This window comes from Acomys minous, assembly GCF_964271855.1.
Source record: "Acomys minous genome assembly, chromosome: 19".
NCBI lineage: Eukaryota > Metazoa > Chordata > Mammalia > Rodentia > Muridae > Acomys > Acomys minous.
Window position 1 is genome coordinate 12,700,795 of NC_140499.1, and position 19,715 is coordinate 12,720,509.

The following is a 19,715-nucleotide window of genomic DNA, read 5'->3' on the forward strand; positions in this document are numbered from 1 at the left end:
GAGCTAGAACCCGGGGCCTTCTGAATCTAAGGCAGACATTCTACCAACCGATATTCTCAATTTCCCTTAAGAACCTTACGTCCTGGGGCCGGTGAGGTGGCTCAGTGGGTAAAGGTACTTGTTACCAAACCCGAGGACGTGAGTTCAATCCTAGGTACCCACATGGTGGAAAGAGAGAAACAAACGACTCCTGCAGACTGTCTTCTGACCGTCACATATGCACATGTGTGCACACACACACTAAATAAACACGCAGTTGGGAATCTTACATCTAACTGTAAGACTCCCTCTGCATAGCAACATGGCAGGCTGGAGAAAAATGCAAACAAGACAACAGAATAAAATAATTCACCCCCCAAATGTAGCCATCAAGGAATAACTGCTGTGAAAATTTGGCTGCCCATTTACTCTGTTGTGGTTTGGGAAGGAATTCTTCCAGGATTCATATGCTGAAGCCACCCCCCCAGGCGACAATTTTAAAAGCTAGAAAGCCTAAAAAGGGACGAGGTTGTGCCTTCTGCCCTGATTGTAGATGAGACTCCCAAGTAAGAGTAACATGGAAGCGAATAGTCCACAGATGCATACAGTGTAATAGGCATGCCTTACCATCAGCTTACCCCACATTTTCCCCTCCATAACTGCTCATACCTTCAGTACTGTATGCTAAATGATCCGTGACCAAAGTAACTTCCAGATTCCTGGGATCTTTGGCCAAGGAGGTGTGAACAGGAGGGCTAGACTGGTTACTGATGTGGTGGTATCCTGTAGCTGTTACAGAAGCATTGCGATAGCAACCAAGGCCCGGGAAAGACAGGGAAGGTAGAAGGCACAGCTTGGTGGGGTGAGGTGAGTATTGTTTAGACATGGATGCAAGTGAGGGAAGTCAGCACCGGGAAAAGTGGAAAATTTCTTGTTGTGCCATTTTCAGCATAAGAAAGAGCCTGTGGATAATTAGCAGCTTTCAAGATGGAAATGGGTTTTCTTGAAAAGAAGGAGATTGCCCCTAATTGTATATGTCCAGGTAGAAACAGGAGTAATTTGTCAAGAGCTAAAATAAACATTTGCCTAATAGGAGACAGGGGTTTTAAGATTATGACCCAAATGCAGATTCAGCTCAATGAATATATATATATACACACACCTAGGGTACATTTTCCTTGTCAGTCAATTCCACCATGAAGTCTTTTGGGTTTAAATTCATTATCCTCCTCATTATAAATGAGACCAGATGCTAATGTCTTTTTTGACCCAAGATTCTATGTGTCTGAATAGCAGTCTGAGAGCTACTGCTGTGTGCTACGCACAGTAGGGGCTCAATAGATATATTTAAATTAGCTCTTAAAACTGGAAAACTTACACTTAAAGTAATTTAAGCTACAGGCTCCATGCATTTGTGTGATCTGATTGAACTCAGCTGGTCTCGACTAACTACATCAGTGACTCCTGCTCAGAACACTAAAATATTCATTATCTTCTTCTTTAAATTAGAGAAGTTGAAAATTAAAGAGGGAATTTGAACGATTTTGGCGTGGAGAGATAAAAGTGTGCTCTTACTGGGTTTCTGAATGCTATGAATCACGGTTGAGATGATTTCCCAGAACAGACCCTGGTAACATTAAATTGCAAATAGGATTTTCCCGCACCCAGAGTATCGAGTTACTGGAAGACCACCCCTAACATAATCATTTCATCTGGAGTCTAGGGGTGAGATGGCTACGTGAGTGCAGCATAGTCCAAGAGCGCCTGCAGTTTTCAAGATTGAAATCTCTAATAGCAACAGGGGTATTAACAGGAGCATGCTTGAGTCTCTGAAAAAGCTCCGCTCTCAAGCAGCTGTGGAAGGAAGCTTTGAGGAAGAGCACCCAGCATCTGCCAGCCGCCTCGCCAGTCCTGCCAGGAGGGAAGCAGATGAAAGAACCCACAAGAGCTGCTTTTCATCTGCTTCCTCTGGCCTTCCCTTTCGTCTCCCCTGTTTTTCCACTAGAAGACTAAATAATTAGACATTAGTGTTCAAATACCATTTTAAAAAACTCATTAACAATATTTGGATGCTTAGCCCTAAACATTAATGATGCTGGTTAAGATGGGCTATCTCCTGCATGAATCCATGAAATCCGGGCTAGCCTTGGAGTGCTTTCTGACTTGCATCAGGCCTCAGACTTGCATCGCCAACTGACCACATGGCCAGAAGAAGAACAGAAACTTTTTGGCATGCCCAAGGGGAATCACAGGTTCTCTGGCCACCCTCTCATCTCAACAACTATCCTTATGTTTTTTTTTTCTCATGCTCATGGTTCCGTTTCATCTGCACCTCTGTGTAGTTTGGGTTTTCGGAAGGCCACCCTCAGAAGCTTGAAATAGAGAATTTTGCTTTAAGAGTTACCTCCACGGCTGCTTTTGCTCTTTCAAATTCCTCCTCCAAGGAATGGTTCCTGGAGAGCAGTGCACTCCCCCAGCGATGCTCTTTGGTCAGCCGAGCCTGAAATAAACCAAACAGGCGATGTATCGTTGGCACCACATGACACAAAACTAGGAGCACCTTTCATTTTCTCACCTTGCTTCCCGAGAGTAACAAAGGATTAAATATGTATGTGCTACTCAGGTGTGTGTGTGTGTGTGTGTGTGTGTGTGTGTGTGTGTGTGAGAGAGAGAGAGAGAGAGAGAGAGAGAGAGAGAGAGAGAGAGAGAGAGAGAGAGAGAGAGAGAGATCAACCTGTGGCATTGTTCCTTAGGCACCATCCATTTTATTGTTTGAGGGAAGGGACCTGGGACTCTTTCTGGACAGGTGGTTGGGACCCTGATGCTGGGGGCTCTGAAGGCCACTTGCTGCCCCCAGAAGGCTAAGTAGTCTTGTGTGTAACTTGGCGAATTGCCTTTGGAAGTTCTGCTCAGGACTGCCTTGCTTCTGGAGTCAACTCCTTCATCTCTCTACTGACCCCTCCACCAACAAGTTAACAAAACAAATCCTTAAAATGATGGCTCATGGCAAGAAATGAACTATGGCGTTTATTTCCCCAAGTTATTTATTTATATATTAGCAAGCAAGTTTATGGCTCAGAAGTTGCAATAATAACAGTTGTTAAAATACCCACACCACACAAACAAGTCTACAGATTCAAGGCAACTCCTTAAAGTCCAACAGTATCCACATATAAATATTTTTAAAACACTAAATTGTTCTGTATGACAAAACACCATGTCCTAGTTTTCCTTTTGTTGCTGTGATAAAACACTGTCCAAAACTTAACTTGGGGAGGAAAGGATTTACTGTATTTCCCAGTGTATAAGAAGACCCCCCAGCTTTAACTTTTCCAGTAAAAATTAGATTGGAATATACTCACTGTATAAAACTACCCCTCTTCCAGTGCATACCTTGGGCACCAGACTCAGGCTGCAAATTCTGTATTTTAACTGGAAAAGTTAAAGTTGGGGATCATCTTATATGCTGGAAAATATGGTATGTGTTTTACAGATTAGAGTCCATCATTAAGGGAAGCCAAGGCAAGAACTCAAAACAGGATCCTGGAATTGGGACCTGAAGTACAGCCCATGGAGGAGCACTCCTTTCTGGCTTGCTTAATTTGCTTTCTCATACAACCCTGGACCCCCTGCCACGGGGTGGCACCACTCAGTGCCTGGATGCCCCCACATCAATCATTAGTCTAGAACATGCTCCACAGGCTTGCCCACAAGCCAATCTGATTGATGGAGGCACTTCCTCGGTCAAGGTTCCCTTTTCTCGGATGAAATCAAAGTTACCAACAGCCTTATGAAAAGTAGTATCCTTGACTAAGCAGAGGGGAGAGGAAAATGAAAACCACAGTCGGCAACACCCCATGTGGGCTAAACTATTGCCAGAAATAATGTTGGAGAACGTGGAGGGGGAAAGCAGGCTCTTACACAGTATTGGTGGGAATGTAGATTTATATTATCATGAAGACAGTATGTATGGAGTGGCCTCAGAATCATACCTAAATCTGCTATGTGATTTTAAGTAAATGACCCTGTTATGGCAAGAGGCCTCTCCATTCACCACATGTCAATGTGGCACTGGGGCATACCAGAGAAGAAAGGGGAAAGGCTGCCTCTCAGCCATGCACTGTGGACCACTAAGATGGTCAAGAAGATGACAGAGTCATTTGCAACTTGCAGGAAGTGGAGAACACCACAGGGTGTGAAATAAGCCCAGAACAGAGCGTCAAATATTATATTCAACTAAGATGTGCTGCCTAAACCATCTGACCTCTCAGATGGATGGAGGATGGTGGCAGCCAGAGCTGTCTCTGGGAGAAGGGATATATACTGTTGGTCAAAGAATATAAAACTTTATCCTGAAATCTTGGGTAGAACTTGGTGACTATACTTAACAGCGTATTATGTCCTTAAGAAGCACTGCAGTAATTTTAGGTGTTCTTTCTAAAACACCCAAGGATGTGACTGCGTATGCATATAGTAATCAGATTGAGCCAACACTGTGTGTGCTAACCATAGACTCTTATTTGCCAGTGAAGACAACGATAAACGGATACATCTGGTGTGTCTTATGTGTCATGAATGACTTAAAAGTGTCTTTAGGAGCAAAGGAAGCACTAAGATTGTTGTCTGAGGCAGGGTCTTATCAGCAGGCACTTTGCACTGGTGAAGCAGGAGCCATTTTGCTGGGAAGCTTGACCTAACAGGATCCTATTAGCATCCCGTCCTCTCTCTTCATTAATGTTTCAGGACCCAGCTGCGATATGAATCACAGGCCGCGAAGGGCACTGCATATCAGGATCCCAGGCTTGCAGGTCAGCTCCTCTTTCTCACTTAACACAGCAAGCACAGAGAGAGTCTTACTGTGCAAATGACATTTTATTCTGACGGTACAATTACTATTTAGGGATAACTCTATTTCTCACATCATTTGAAAGGCTTTAGCTCATTACTAAGATAAGTGTTATCTAACTTACCATTTTTAAAGTTTTTGGCCCAAGGAGCATAAGTTAAATGTTATGGAATATAAATAGCAGTTGATATGCAAGCGAGAATTCTGATACTGTTCCATGCTTTAAGTGTCGTGCTGAAACACGCTGGTTAAGAACGGATCATAGGGCCCTGGGAGTGGTTAAGAGCACCTGTTCTTCCCGAAGACTTGGGTTCAATGTCCAGCACTCACCTCTTGGCTCACAATGATCTGTAACTGCAGTTTCAGAGCATCTGATGCTCTCAGTTGATTTTCTTTGGTACTAGGCATACACGTGACACACATGCATACATGCAGGCAAAACACTCATATACACAAAATTAAAAAACAATAGAAGGATCTGAGCACATACAGATGATAACATACATGGCTAAAACCAGCCTTCCTGGAAACCAAGACATTAAACATATCTAATTTTATCAGAGGAAAAACCCATGGCTTGGGAAAATATAGCAGTGCTTGTGGGTTGTTGATATTGTTTGGCACTTTGATAGGAGGCATTATAAACAAAACAATTACACCTGTCAGTTTGAGTGGCAGCTGTCTTAGCATCATAGTTTGTATAACAATCGTCCTAAAACATGAGTGAACTGAATACCCACAAGGTCTTTTAAAATCCATGTGGCTGGCCTCTACACCAGGGTCTTTGATTCAGTAAGTCTGGTGAGGAGCCTCAGCTCTGCAATGCCACAAATCCTGGGAGTGCTGGCTCAGGGCCTCAAAGAAGAACCTGATCCACATACGTGTTATGTGTATGTAGGTAAATCTCAAGCTCATAAGTGTGTTCTGAGTATGCACAGCATTTACTGTCAACTTGACACGACTTGGAATCCCCTGGTGTGTTAGTTCCTCTTCTCTTTCTGTGTTAAAACACCACGACGAAAAACAACTTGGGGAGGAGGCGAGGAAAGAGTATACTTCATGCTAAAACTCTCGGGTCCCACTCCATCACTGATGGAAGTCAGGTCAGGGACTCAAGGCAGGGATGTAGAAGCTAAGGAGGAAGGCTGCTTCCTGGCTTGCTCTCCCTTGCTTCCTCAGCTTGCTTTCTTATTAGACCCCCTGCCCAAGGAGGGCACAGGCCACATTGGGCTGGGTGCTCCAATGTCAATCATTAATCACAAAAGTGCCCTATATATTGGCCTATAGGCATTTTCTCAATTGAAGTTTCTTAGGTAATTCTAGCTTAAGTCAAGTTGACCAAACAAGGATGACGACAACAACCAAACCAAACCAACCAACCAACCAACCAACCAAACAAACAAAAAAAACAACCAGGACCCTTGGGAAGGAGAGTCTTATGAGGTTGTCTAAATCAGGTTGGCCTGTGGTCTTGGCTCTGGGGGGTCATTTTGACTATGTTAGATGATGTAGGAAGACCCAGCCCATTATGGGCAGCACCATTCCTTGCCTAGGTAGAGAGGAGGAAGCTAGCTGCCAGCAAGTGTGCAGTTAAGGAAGGATGCTTTCATTCCATTCTTTCTGATCTTGACTGTGGATGCGAAGTGACTAGCTGCGCCCTGTTCCTGCTCTTGTTCCGACTTCCCCCAAGGACGGACCAAAGACTGGGAATTGTGAGCCAAATGAATCTCTTTCTCCACGAATTTGCTCACTGTGGGGGTATTTTATCACAGCAGCAGAAATAAAATTAGAACACTGTTAAAATAAAGACAGAAAAGGAGTGGGCTCACTTAGAAGATAACAATGCAATGGCTGCTCGACCTTGCGTGTAGTGTGACATGATTGTTAAAGGCAGTCTCTGAAGTCAGGTTGTTTAAGGCCAATTCCTAGTTTATTGCCATCCAGAGACCTTGAATGAAATACTGAATTCCCAAACTCTCATCTGCAGAGTCTATATTTACCCATAGAGTCCCTGTAAAAATTAATTGAGTAGTATTCTTCACATAAATACATAATGCACAGCAAGTGTTCTGCCGAACCTGGCTTCTGTTAGTTGCTTGGTTAGTGCTTTCATTAAAAGTTTTGTGTTTATAGCACTTTGTTTGATAGGTGATGAAGACAGCTTGAATTCTCAGACCATTTAAATACTAGTCTCACTGAAATGACCAAGGGGTTTTGATTGTTAGTCAACAGACATTTGTCGTGTGGGATGCACACACAAAAGCTATCTCTCATGTGTACGGGGAAATTCGTTTCCTCAGAGTGTGTTAACATACTGTCACCGTATCCCTTCTGCTACAGCATCTCATGCTGAAGATCAAGAAAACCTTGACTTTGGAGCGAGATGGCCAGCTCAGATACACTGAGACACTACTACTAAAACCACTTAAAAATGACCCAGAATAGCAGCCTACCAAGAAGAGACTTGATACCCTATGAGCATATACAGGGGGAGGAGGACCCCCTCAGTCACAGTCATAGGGGAGGGGAGTAGGGGGAAAGCGGGAGAGAGGGAGGAATGGGAGGATACAAGGGATGAGATAACCATTGAGATGTAACAAGAATAAATTAATAAAATATAATTTTAAAAAATGATTCAGAAGAGAAATGTGCATGTTTTTGTTTCAATGGCCCACAGGATCCTACTTCGGCTGTCAGGTCTGTGTTTCCCCCTCTTGTTAGGGTCTCTCATTTATTCTTGTGGCAAATACTTGAGAATTTCCTACTGTGTTGATGTCTTATGTTGAAAACCATGTTTCAGATCTTTTCCTTTATTCCTTTGTTCTTCTCTCCCATCTTTGTTTCTTAACCCACTGAGAGTTCATTATATGTGGCACGGAGAGGGAGAATGGCAAGTATTTACAGAGCATTGGACTGGATCATTTCCTGAGACATAGGCCTAATACTTCTTTGAGGACACTCCTGTTTTATCAGTGTATAGTCATTGGATGTGCTTCCTTATGACATTCTCATTTATACACGTGTATTGTGTACACTTTAAAAATATTTATCTTAAGTGAGGTGTGTGTGCATGCATGAGTACAAGAGCCTATGGAGTCCATAGGCCTATAGCTGGAGTTACAGATGGTTGTGAGCCTCTCAACATGGGTACCAAACTTACATCCTCTTTAAGAGCAGTGTACACTTTTAACTCTACTGCTTGATCCTATCTCTCACCGTCCACATGCATCTAGTCTCCTTTCTCTTCCCAAACAGTTACCCCTCTTTTCCAAACATTTTTCTCTAAGTCTTTCTGAATCTGGCTTATTTCACTTAACATGGTGAGCTCCAGGTCTTTTGATTTTCCTGCAGATGACAGGTTTTTCACTTTCTTACTGTCTTAATAATGCTCAGTGGTATATGTACTACATTTCCTTATGTATCTGCTGATGGATATCCAGGTCATTATAGTGAGTAGTCCTTCAATAACACGCTGTGCAGAATCTCTGTGGAATGCTGACTTGGATTCCTCTAAATGAATCTTGTAGTGGAACTCATGTGTCCTGCTAATTGCCTCACTCATGTCTGTAAGGACGGAAGATGTCCAGGCATATTTGTTGAAGTGACATGGAAGCTAATAGCTTTTCTAAAAGTAAAATTTGAGATGAATTTGGGAAGAGCATGAATTGTGCACTGAACAAGTTGTGTAAGAAGTCTAACTGTTTTCTGAAGTTTCTATAAGAAAGTAACTGATGTTCTTGAATATTCCTCAACTCACGTTCACCCAACAGAATTAAATAATAATTGGGCTTTGCAGTAATAAGAGTAACAATGGCTTATGAGTTCTCTCAGGTGAGCAGCACGAGGCGGCTGATATCAGGGATGGTCTGTGGTTAAGAACAAGGGCTTTACCAATTGTAATGGGTGTGATTTGAATCCTGGCTCCACTCCTCTTTAGATGTACAGCTCCCAGGAAACAATTTTTACTTTTTAATGTGAAATGGAGATAATAGAAAAACCTCAGGTCTCAGTGGGCATTTCACACAGTGTAGGATAAATACTGAAGGGCAGTGATGACACGTGGGAAAGTTCTGCTGTGCTGGAGTGGGTCATCTGTGAGTTACATGACTACGGCCTGCATCTGGAGCATCTGGATCACCTGGATCACCTGTGAGTTACATGACTATGGCCTGCATCTGGAGCACCTGGAGCATCTGGAGCACCTGGAACATCTGTGAGTTACATGACCATATCTTGCATCTGGAGCATCTGGAGCATCTGGATCACCTGTAAGTTACATGACTATGGCCTGCTTCTGGAGCACCTGGAGCACCTAGATTACCTGGGTCACCTGTGAGTTACAGGACTATGGCCTGCTTCTGGAGCACCTGGAGCACCTAGATCACCTGGGTCACCTGTGAGTTACAGGACTATGGCCTGTATCTGGAGCACCTGGAGCACCTAGATCACCTGGGTCACCTGTGAGTTCCAGGACTATGGCCTGCATCTGGAGCACCTGGAGCACTTAGATCACCTGGGTCACCTGTGAGTTACAGGACTATGGCCGCATCTGGAGCACCTGCTCATGCTGGTGAATCTGAAGCTTGAATCCAATTTGGAGCTCCCACTGTGCAAATGGGAAGGGAGGGGCTTGGGCCACATCTGCAGAAGAAGCTGTAGTTTCTCTCTCTTGCCTCACCCCTCGATATCTTACCTAGATTGGAAAAGTGAATTTTGTAGCCTTTCCTTTTGTACTTTCTTCAGTTCTTCAAGTACTTTACATTTTTTTCCCAGATTGTCTGATCTCTTTAAGCAGTTAAGTTTGTGGAGTGACAGTTATATAGTTTGTGTCAAAAGGCAAGAGCCTGTGTCCTTAAGTACACACTGATTATGTGGCTCACTGGATCCCTTACTTCTCTGGTTTCTGTCTTCAAGGCCCCATTTGAGATTAGACCATACTTTCTCTTTTCCCCATCTTGAAAAGAAAATAAGAAAACTTAAGTTTTCATAGTACGTGCTCCCATATTCTTTGTGATTCTGAAAAGTGATTTTTAAATGAGCTCCCCACCTGTTGAGTCACTGCCTGGGATAATTTATGTTGGCTTGAGGGAGAGGAAACCATTCCCCTGGGTTTCCTGTGAACCATAGGGGTGAGTGTGGAGCAGGCTCTGTTGAGTCAAAATGGCTTGTCTGAGTGATTTGTGAGTCAGCCTTTAGATGAGATTCTGTTCTATATTTGTTATGATCTACTGCATCTACACAAAGAGGCCCTGCAGTAGAGAATAGTGTGTTTATCACAGTGTACACATTTTCCTGTGTGTGTGTGTGTGTGTGTATGTGTGTGTGTGTGTGTGTGTGTGCGTGCGGAGGCTAGAGACCAACCTCTGGCGTCATTCCTCATGTTCCATCCACCTCGCTCTTTGAGGCGGTGGATGTTGACCTGTTATTTAGGCAGGGCTGACTGACAGAAAGTGAGCCCCGAGGAGCCTTCTGCTCCCAGCTCCCCTGTGCTAGGATTGTTAGGTGTGTGCCCTCATGCCCAGCTCTTTACATGGAACTCAAGTCCTCATGCTTCTAAAACGAGGGCTTTGATGAGCATCTCCTCAGCAGTTGCTTTGATGAGCATCCATCCGCCTAGCAGTCTTTTCATCACACATCTGTGTGCTCGCTTCACACTTTGTTTCAAAGACTCTGTGTCAGGTATAGGATTAAGCCTGCATTTCATGAACTTTTTTTTTTTTAAATTAGCTATGCATTGGAATTAAAACTAGAAGAGCATGATCTTTACAGCAAGCCTTGAAAGCTAAATATATAGATAAACATAAATATAAACAGATGGTTTAGTATCTCAGAGGACTCTCTGAGATTCACCCAGGCACAGCACTTTCATGGGGGAACTGGAAGGTGTTTTCTGGAAGACAACATGAGGAAGCTCATAAACAATTTCCAAAGTGTGTTGTGTTTGCTTAGGGTAAGCAGGACAGTGTGGTGGGATGGAGTTAAGGGACCAGCAGGAGACTAGTAGTCATAGGGATAATAAGATAAATACATTGTGAGTTTCCATGGCAACTGGGGGCCCCAGCTGTTCCTCTGGCCCAGCTTATTGTAGAATGGCCAAGTCTCTCCCTGCTTCAGAACAAATGCTTTGTCACTGCGTTTCACTGTTCCAGGGACAGCATTGGAAGAAACATGAAGCAGCACCAATTACTTGAGCTGAGTGGAGCTCGCTCAGGCTCTTATGAATACTGTTTTTCTAATGGATGTTGTCATTTTTATCTTCAGAAGATACATTTAAAGTGAGCACCAAAAATTCATTTTTCATGCTACATTTGCAATTAATTAAAGTCTGTGAGGCGATGGGTTGAGGAAGTGGGTTGACTGGACGTCCAGCTGTGGCCTGGGAACAGCTTTGTCCTCTCTCCTGAGGGTGATGAATGTGTAGGAAGACTGCTGGTGGCTTAGGAAGTCCCCAGAGCCCTATCATCATTGCCTCTCTGGGCCTTTCTTGCTACGACTTTCTAGCTGTGGGTCCACAAGCAACTTCCTTCATTTCACTGGTTCTCTGTCTGGACACTGGGACAATGGTGGGGCTTCCCACCATTTTTTCAGGACCAGACCAGCTCTAATTTATAGTGGAAACTCTCATAGTCAACAATAACACCCAGAAACGTCTTGTACAGACTGCTGAGGGCTGTTTAACTTGGGTGCTGAAACCACACTTGGGTCCCCTGCAAGAACTGTGTGTGGTCTTACTGTTGGGTCAGCCACAAGTACCCCTATTTCACTTCAGATCTACGTCTGCCCTGTGGGTCACAGTACGTGATATGGCAAATCCAAGAACATTTCTTAGGCTCATCTCCTTCCATATTTGCAGTTGGACCATAGACGGCAGGAAATGTGCACACACAGGTCTTAGGAGATCTTTGTGGTTGAAGGACAAGGCCTTAAAACACATCCCAGGGACAGAAAGACAGAGACTGCCATTGCTTCTCTCAGAAGAGTAGGAGAGGTAAGTAGCCGTAGTGAAGTCTGTTGAGGGGAGGCCAGGGCTGACCGCTGGACAGGCAGGCAGAGTTCCTATGCCACTTCTTCCTGCCCCACAAGACAGGCCTGACTTTACTGAAACTGATAGGCTCTTGTGAGAAGTATCTGTATAATTAAGCTTGCACTGATGCACAGAATTTCACAGTATTAGATATAACACAAGAAAAGTGTCCCGTAAGTGTCAATGGCTCCCCCTGCTGGGCACTCAGTGCCAGCTCCCATTATGCTTCCCACTATGCCTGGTGCTGGAACAATATAATCCTTGGCATAATAGTTATTTTAATGAGCCAGAGTACTGGGTTTAGTCTCTTACTCCACGGGGCAAAGACGTGAATGAACACTTGGGATGGCATTTCCTCTTCTTTGTGCTTTGTTACATAAGTAGTGTTAATACTGGACCAGAACAGATTTTCATATTGCCAAATAACGGGCCAGTCAATGGCAGCGCAAGGAAAATGTGCTAAGTACACAGTGAATTCATTAACACGTTTCCCAGCCAAATGCATGGAAGTGTATACAATCAGTTATTCTAAGCAACCGAGACAGCTCCCGAGGAAGAACACACTTTGCAAATGCAAAGTTTGGAAAAACATTTCAAACTTTCTGTGCAAAAATTTAAATAAAAATATTTACGATACAGTCCCTGCGAGAGCAGATGGGTTTCCGAAATTTGCTTTTGTTACCTGTGCCGGAGTCACGAGTTCCAACTCGGAAGCCGACTCGGAGTTGAGGGCACTTTTCCCAGCACTCAGTTCTGGCTGAGACCTGTGTTCTGAGGACCTGCAACGAGACATTGAGGACGTTTATGCACAGCAACAACAAGCTCAGCCATAAACGCAGCCAGGAATCAGGCTCTGGCCAGAATTCAGACCCAAACAAACTTTGGTAATTTTCCTCCGTAACTGCCACTTCCCTTCCAGAAGCTAAAGAGCTATGAAATCCCTGTTTTTGTAACTTAGAATTCACTTGAATTATGGGCAAAGAGGAAATGAATGTGATGCCATTCTTCTTATAGGTAATTCTATAGTTTGAAAAAAAAAAACAGTGTTCTGTTCTTGTTGGAGATAGTTCATAAGGTAGATCTCTATGGATCTGTATTGCCACGATATGGGGAACTGTAAAGGACACAGCAATAGGAGGTTGCCCTTCTCAGATCATCTTTAAAAACATGGCATCCTGGTTAGTTTTTCCTAAGCTGGACATGAATTAGAGTCACCTGGGAAAAAGGAACCCTAGCCGAGGAATCGTGGCCTTGCCTGTAGGATGTTTTCTCCATGATTAATTAACACGGGAGGGCTCAGCCCACTGTGGGCAGTGCAACCCATACGAAGGTGGTCCCTGGTTGTACAGGAAAGCAAACTGAGGCAAGGCAGGAGGGCAAGCCCGTGAGCAGTGCTCCTGGCTCAGTGCTGGACTGTGACTTGAGAATTCTAAGGTGAGCTACACCACTTCGTTCCCAAATTGCTTTTGCTCAAAGTGCCTTATTACAGCAACAGGAGTGTAGCTAACACACCTGGTAAAATTCAAGTGGCCGCATTATTTCCTAAGTGTGTACGGCTCATCTGTAATCACTACGGTGAGTGGCAGTAACCAGAAACAATGTGACTACCATTGGTGCAACGATACATTAGACACACCCACACCCGCATAGACACACACGCACTTCTGCTAGCTAATAGCTTAGCCACACATTTAGAAAAGCTATTAAAATTGTCAAACGAGGACCTCCTCCAACTCTTTCTGACTAAATTTGCAACCCCCCTTTTAAAAACAATTCAGTCAAAGTGGTTTGTGGAAGTGACAGCATGTAGAAGCTTATTATTCTGTTGTGATCTATTTTAATCCAGCCTCCTCAGGTATCTGCTCATTGGCCATTTCCAGGCACGAAGGGCACACTCATTCGGCCTCAGCCAGCACAAGCTGCTGCTCCCCGGCACAAGGGCATCTCACCACAGGAGCTCCTTGGATCCGGTTCTAGACGAGCATAACTTCCTCTCTGCCATGAGATGCCCCTTGCTTGTCCGGTCACCGTGAAACTTGACGTCGTCCCATTTTTCCAGCTGTGTTTGAATGTCTATTAAGGAAGAAGAAAGTGGAAGAGAAAGCCCAGGACCAAGCATTAGGGTGCACAGAAGAAGAGGTGAGTTAGTTAGGACTGAGAGTCCAGCCAAACTATACTCAGTCCATCCTGCAAGACCTGAAGGCCGGTGTTTACCTTCTTAAGAGTGTATGACAAGGAATGAAAACTTAGGTAGCTAAATAAAAACAAGACTTCTTAAGGTAAGTTGGATTGCTTTTACAGTTGGAGCAATCGAGTAGAATTAATTTCAAGAGGCAGTTTTATGAATCTACATGTATTTACCTGACACACACACACACACACACACACACACACACACACACAGAGAGAGAGAGAGAGAGAGAGAGAGAGAGAGAGAGAGAGAGAGAGAGAGAGAGAGAGAGAGAGAGAGATCTTGTCTTGATTTGCCTGGTTGCATGAACTGAGAAGTAAGCTGTCCTTTCTTAGGGGGATGTACATACAAGAATGAACTTGGATGTTAACTAGGGCCAGATGCACATTTTGAGTTCTTTCTCTTACTATCTGTGAGATTTTTGGACAAGTTAAAATTTAAAGCCCGGTTTTCACATATTTCAGGGCTGTAATAATGAGACAACACACGCAATGATTCAGTGCAGTTCCTTGGTATTGCAATCCAACAGTGGAGGTCGTCAGTAGCTATCACTTCATCCTGGGCTTTAGCTTAGGGTTTTTTGTCTGCGTGTCCCCAAGTCCTGCAATGCTCTTATTTGTTTCATTTGTTTCCTCTTGTCCTAAACTGAGAATCCCGAAAGAACAAGATGTACATTTTTGCTCCTGGGCCTAGAGAGATGCCTGGTCCCCACCACAGCCCAATCCATTGGAAGGAACACATAAGTGGATGAGTCAACACCAAGTTTATGAAGCTCAGGTCCTGATGGCTACTCAGCACAAGCAGGAAAGATGTCACAATCTTCCCAGCTCCCCACAAGAGCTTTATCTTTCTACACATACGTTCACCATGTTAATGTCATCTGTGAACTTGACTGTCATATTAGCACCAACAAGACAAGGTTAAACCCATGGCTTCTGCAAATCATTGTCTTACCTAAATCTAAGGATGACGTCTCTGGCCCTCGGAGAGCCTGGGCTCTCTGCTCAGTGTCTGCACTGATGAGGTCAGAGCCATCAGCTTTCTTCTTGAGGGACGAGCTCTTTGATGAGGACTCAGATTTCTTGGCTTTGGTTTGGGTTTGAGAGACGGGTTCACTCAGGTCAAGGAGATCCAGGCCAGTGGTCAACACTATGGGAGACAGAAGAAGTTAAACACAGCCTGTTTACTTCCTCTGGTTATTACTATTATTTCATATGTGTGTATTTATGTACTATGTAAGTATATATGTATTGTGTGTATGTATTATGTATGTATGTATGTATGTATGTATGTATGTATGCATGTATGAGTGTATGCATGATAAAGAGTGTGGGCGGGAGCACACATGTGTGGGGAGGTCGGAGGACAATCTTAGGTGTGCTCGGGCCCGGTCCACTTTGTTTTTTGAGACGGGTTCTTTCTCTGTCTCAGAACTGGACAAGTAGGTTGGTTTGGTTGGCCTTTGAGTCCCAAAGATCTGCCTCTCTCTACCTTCCCACAGCTAGGATTACATCACCATGTCCGTTTTCCTCTTTTTTCCCTTTCAACATGGTTTCTGAGGATGGAACCCAGAACCTTGTCTTACAAGCCAATTGCTTTACCTACTGAGGTAACTCTCTAGCACCCCCACCCTAGTAGCTTTTGTTTTAACAGTCACGTCAGTTGGGCACATGATGCCTCTGTCTTGATAGGACAGAGTGGGCCAGCAAGGCAAGCTCAGTACTGTCAGGGGGTGGTCTCTAAGAGTGGGATGCTAGCTGTGTTTTCTCCCAGGTTTACCCATGCAAAAAATCACCCAGACTTGCCTCTGCAGTGAGGTTGGTAAGGACAGAAATAAAACAAATTTCAGCCTCAGTCTAGGTGCAGTTGCTCTATGTTCTGATTAATTTTAGAGAAGGCTTGTTTTAGATTGTTTTTTTCCCCCAGAAAAGGGTCAATGCTCATAGATTCCATAACGTTTCTGGGCTTCTTTTCTTCAGACCTGCCAAGTGTACAGGGTGTTCAGGAAGGCTAGTGTCTTTTTAAAAATTATTATTTTTATTTTTATTTTTTGCTGAATTAGACTACTTGGTCATAAGATCACATGTGTTTGGGGCTCACTGGAGAGAAGATTTATAATGCAGTTGATGAACACGTATGAATGCTGATGGCTTGACATTTAATATGCCAATTATAACTCCAGATGACCAGCTATAAAATAGCTATACTTTTACTTCCTAGTAGGTTGGGTTCATTGTACTAAATGCTCCAACAAAGGCAGAAATGATAGTATGTTCCTTTAGCAAACCCAGGCAAATCAGAATTAATGAGGCCATCTTTGTGACCTGTTCCTTTTCCTGTAGAGGCAGCTCATATTTGCCTAGCTCTAGCCAAGAAGCAGGAAGTCAAGAGGAGATACAGTTCCTCCAGCTCTTCCTCACCTTGGGCTGGAGAGTTTGAGTGTGCCATTGGCCTGATGGCTTCCTAGGAGTCTTTCCTCAGCCTGGGAAAGGTACAAGTGGGTAGTGGAAGCCCATGCTGACCCTTCCTACAGTCTACAGCATCCACTCTAGCACTTTCCCCAACCACTAGTCATCACTTTTCAGCCTGTCCTCTGGGTGGAGATTGGGTATGATTGACAGATCAGTCCCATTCCATCTGTTTTCCACTTGGTTGTCACCTTGGCAGAGCTTCACTGAGCTCACAAGCGGAGGGGGAGGGGTCTCCATGCATGGCCTGCTGCATGCGTGTGTGAGCTAGCCATCCCTAGGGGATTCCCTGGTGTGTGGTTAAAACTCAAGTCCCTTACTACCACACTTTTGATATGCCTTGAGGTGAGTTTCTTAAGCAGCCTGAGCGCCAGGTACAGAATCCTAAAAATGGAGAATCAATAGTCTTATAAGTGTGAGATGAAGTGTTAATGATCCAATAGATACAAGCACAAGCCTTATGCTAAGTACTCACTCAGTAAATGCTATTTCAGGCAGGGGAGGGGGTAGTGTAATAGTATACAGTTTGCCAGAGTCTGCCTAGCATTCACAAGTCCCTGGGTTTATCCTCAGCACTGCACGCACTCACACACACACAAACACACACACACACACACTCTCTCTCTCTCTCTCTCTCTCTCTCTCTCTCTCTCTCTCTCACACACACACACACACACACACTCACACACACTTTCTTTCTCTTTCTCACACACACATAACACATTCTCTTTCTCTCACACTTACACTCACACACTCACAAACACACACACGCTCATACACAGACACACACTGTCTTCTCTCTCTCTTTTTCACACACAGATATTCACACAAACACTCACACACTAACACACACCCTCATAAACACACTCACACAGACACACACACACACTTTCTATTTTTGAGGGGCCAAATTCTTAAAATTTAGTCTTCATCAGTTTTCTGGCTCTGTTCTGTTCTGTTTCAAGCCACAATCAAATCTACACACAGAGAGAAAGGAAATGTTCCTGAGGATAAAACAAGAAGCAATTAGGATTTTGTCTCTACAGAGGGAGTCTATGAAGTGAACTTATCCAGAAATGACCCAATTTGCCATGGCTGAGTTTTCCCGAGAAGATGGGAGCCACTTTCTAACGAGAAACTGCTTGGAGAGAGTGTTGCCTGGTGAGTTGAAAGAAAGTGGGTGTCAAGAAGGTTCTGGGCCTGAGGCAGTTGGCTTACTAAGCCAAATCTCAGCACAGCAGGCAGCCAAAATATGGATGTCCATGCTTCCTAACCTCTTAGTGGTTAAATGAAACTTCTAGACACCATTGGAATGGTAAGGCCTCTAGGTTTTCTTATGGTAGAAGGAATACTGGCTATCTTTTTTTAACCAACTGTGCAAACAATTAAGAATTAGCCTCTTGCCCCTAGACGTCTTAGAAACAAATTTTACAGGAATCATGAACTTGTCTTTTGAAAGTACATTTGCTACAAAATAGTAGCTGGTGGGGGTTTAATTTAATTTCTATCTGCACCTGAGCAAGGGAACTGAAAATTCGAACCAGCCAGGCACACTGTCCACTCTGCAGCATCTTGGGCCCCTTCTTATGTTTGCTCTCCGTCCCTTGATTGTTTTTTCTGTAAACCTGAAGTTGGAGCCGGACAGGCATGAAGACCCCACTTGCTGCCCGTTTCATGGAAGCAGTGTCTTAGAGAGGTTGAGTGACTTTGAAGCTGACAGTCCCCTAGGATGACAGCTCTGAAAGCAAAGAAAGTTGCGGCAGCCTTGGGTGTCTAATGGGGACAGCTCTTTGTTGAGTAGAGTGCAAAGCAGTCAAGGCTTAAAGAGGAGGGCTTTCAGCTGCCCAAGCCCAGAGGGGGTGACCATCTTGGTCCAATTTAAAAACATTCTCCCAGACGCATGAAGACTTGGGTTCCAGTACTTTTGTGTTCAAGGTAAGAGTACAGCAATTATTTGCTTTCAAGCAGTGCGTGTTAGAGTGTGCACACATGTATACACACTTGTGAGTGCAGGCCTAAGGAAGTACCTTTCACGTACCGTAGCTTCACTTTTGCAGCTTTTCCCACCCGGACCCCTATCAGTCACCATGGACAGGCCACAGGCTGTGGGTCCCCTTGTCTAAGTGTCCTCATAAGGTCAATCCAGGAGGGTCAGAGTTTCAGGGGGGAATACGAAGATGAATCTGAGGAGCAAGCTGCTTGTGATGACTGAAGAAGAAAGTGCAAGTCAACAGCTGCAGGTGGGAGGAAGCAAGGGACGAATGCCCTTGGCCTGCGGAGGAGCTGCACTCTGACGGTATCTCCATCAGAGGACGCCTGACTTCCAGAAATGTGAAATAGAGAATCATGGCGTTCCACCCACTGTATTTGTGATTCCCTGTTATGGCAGCAAAAGGAAGCTAATGCAGAGGGTGTCTCCACTGAGACTCAAATGCAGGCATGCCATGTAAACCTAGCTAGACTTCCTTCGCCTACACCTGGAGGGGGCATGCAGGCTCTTAATAAGATGGCTCCCCTTGCCCCTTAAACTCCTGATTTTCAAAGTTTGAGGCATGCTGCTAGTCTCAGAAGCTGTCTGTTTTAGATAACCAAGTTCCACTGGATAATGTTCCCTGGCAGTGAAAGGCGATACATGTACAGCCATTTCTAACCATTTCGAGGCACCCGAGGGTGGTTGCCTATGAGACCAGAAGGCTCTCCCAGGCGCCTTCTCAAAAAGCCACTCAGAATGGAACAGAAAAGCATCGAGAAGGAAGTGTTGTTTGAGGTCAGTGCGGTGGCGCCTGCCTTTAACCCTAGAAGTAAGGAGGCGGGAAGAGGCAGATCTTTGAGAGCCAGGCCAGCTAGGGCCACATAGTGAAACCCTGTCAAAAGAAACAGAAAGGTCTTAATTTGATAAGTTGGTAGAAGACAGGCTGTTATTAACACTGTGTAATGAAGCATGACTTAGACAGGCAATCATAGAAAGTTTCACATATATCTACCAACTAGACAAACTAGTTAATGAACTAAGTCAACTTTCTCTTCTTTGTTGCAGCATGTCATTGAATTTACTCCTCACGTCTTTCTTTTTCCATTTGTATGTGTGTAACTGTATGTGTTGTGTAGGCATACTCTGCATGTGTGTGTCTATGTGCCTGTTGGTATTGTGTATGCATACTCTGCGTGTGTGTGTGTTTGTATGTGCCTGAGTGTGTTGCACACTCT

At 44.3% G+C, this 19,715-nt stretch overlaps 1 protein-coding gene across 9 annotated transcripts in view; it reads right to left on the reverse strand.

Annotated features, from left to right (window-relative positions):
* PEX5L (peroxisomal biogenesis factor 5 like) overlaps positions 1–19,715 on the reverse strand; it is a 204,837-nt gene that overhangs the window by 46,547 nt on the left and 138,575 nt on the right. For all 9 annotated transcript variants that reach the window (XM_084768496.1, XM_084768495.1, XM_084768493.1 and 6 more), the window contains 4 exons: positions 14,995–15,189; positions 13,799–13,922; positions 12,532–12,628; positions 2,384–2,479 (listed from right to left, as the gene is read on the reverse strand). In XM_084768496.1, coding sequence (XP_084624622.1) covers positions 2,384–2,479; positions 12,532–12,628; positions 13,799–13,922; positions 14,995–15,189 — 512 coding nt within the window. The remainder of the gene's footprint in view (positions 1–2,383; positions 2,480–12,531; positions 12,629–13,798; positions 13,923–14,994; positions 15,190–19,715) is intronic.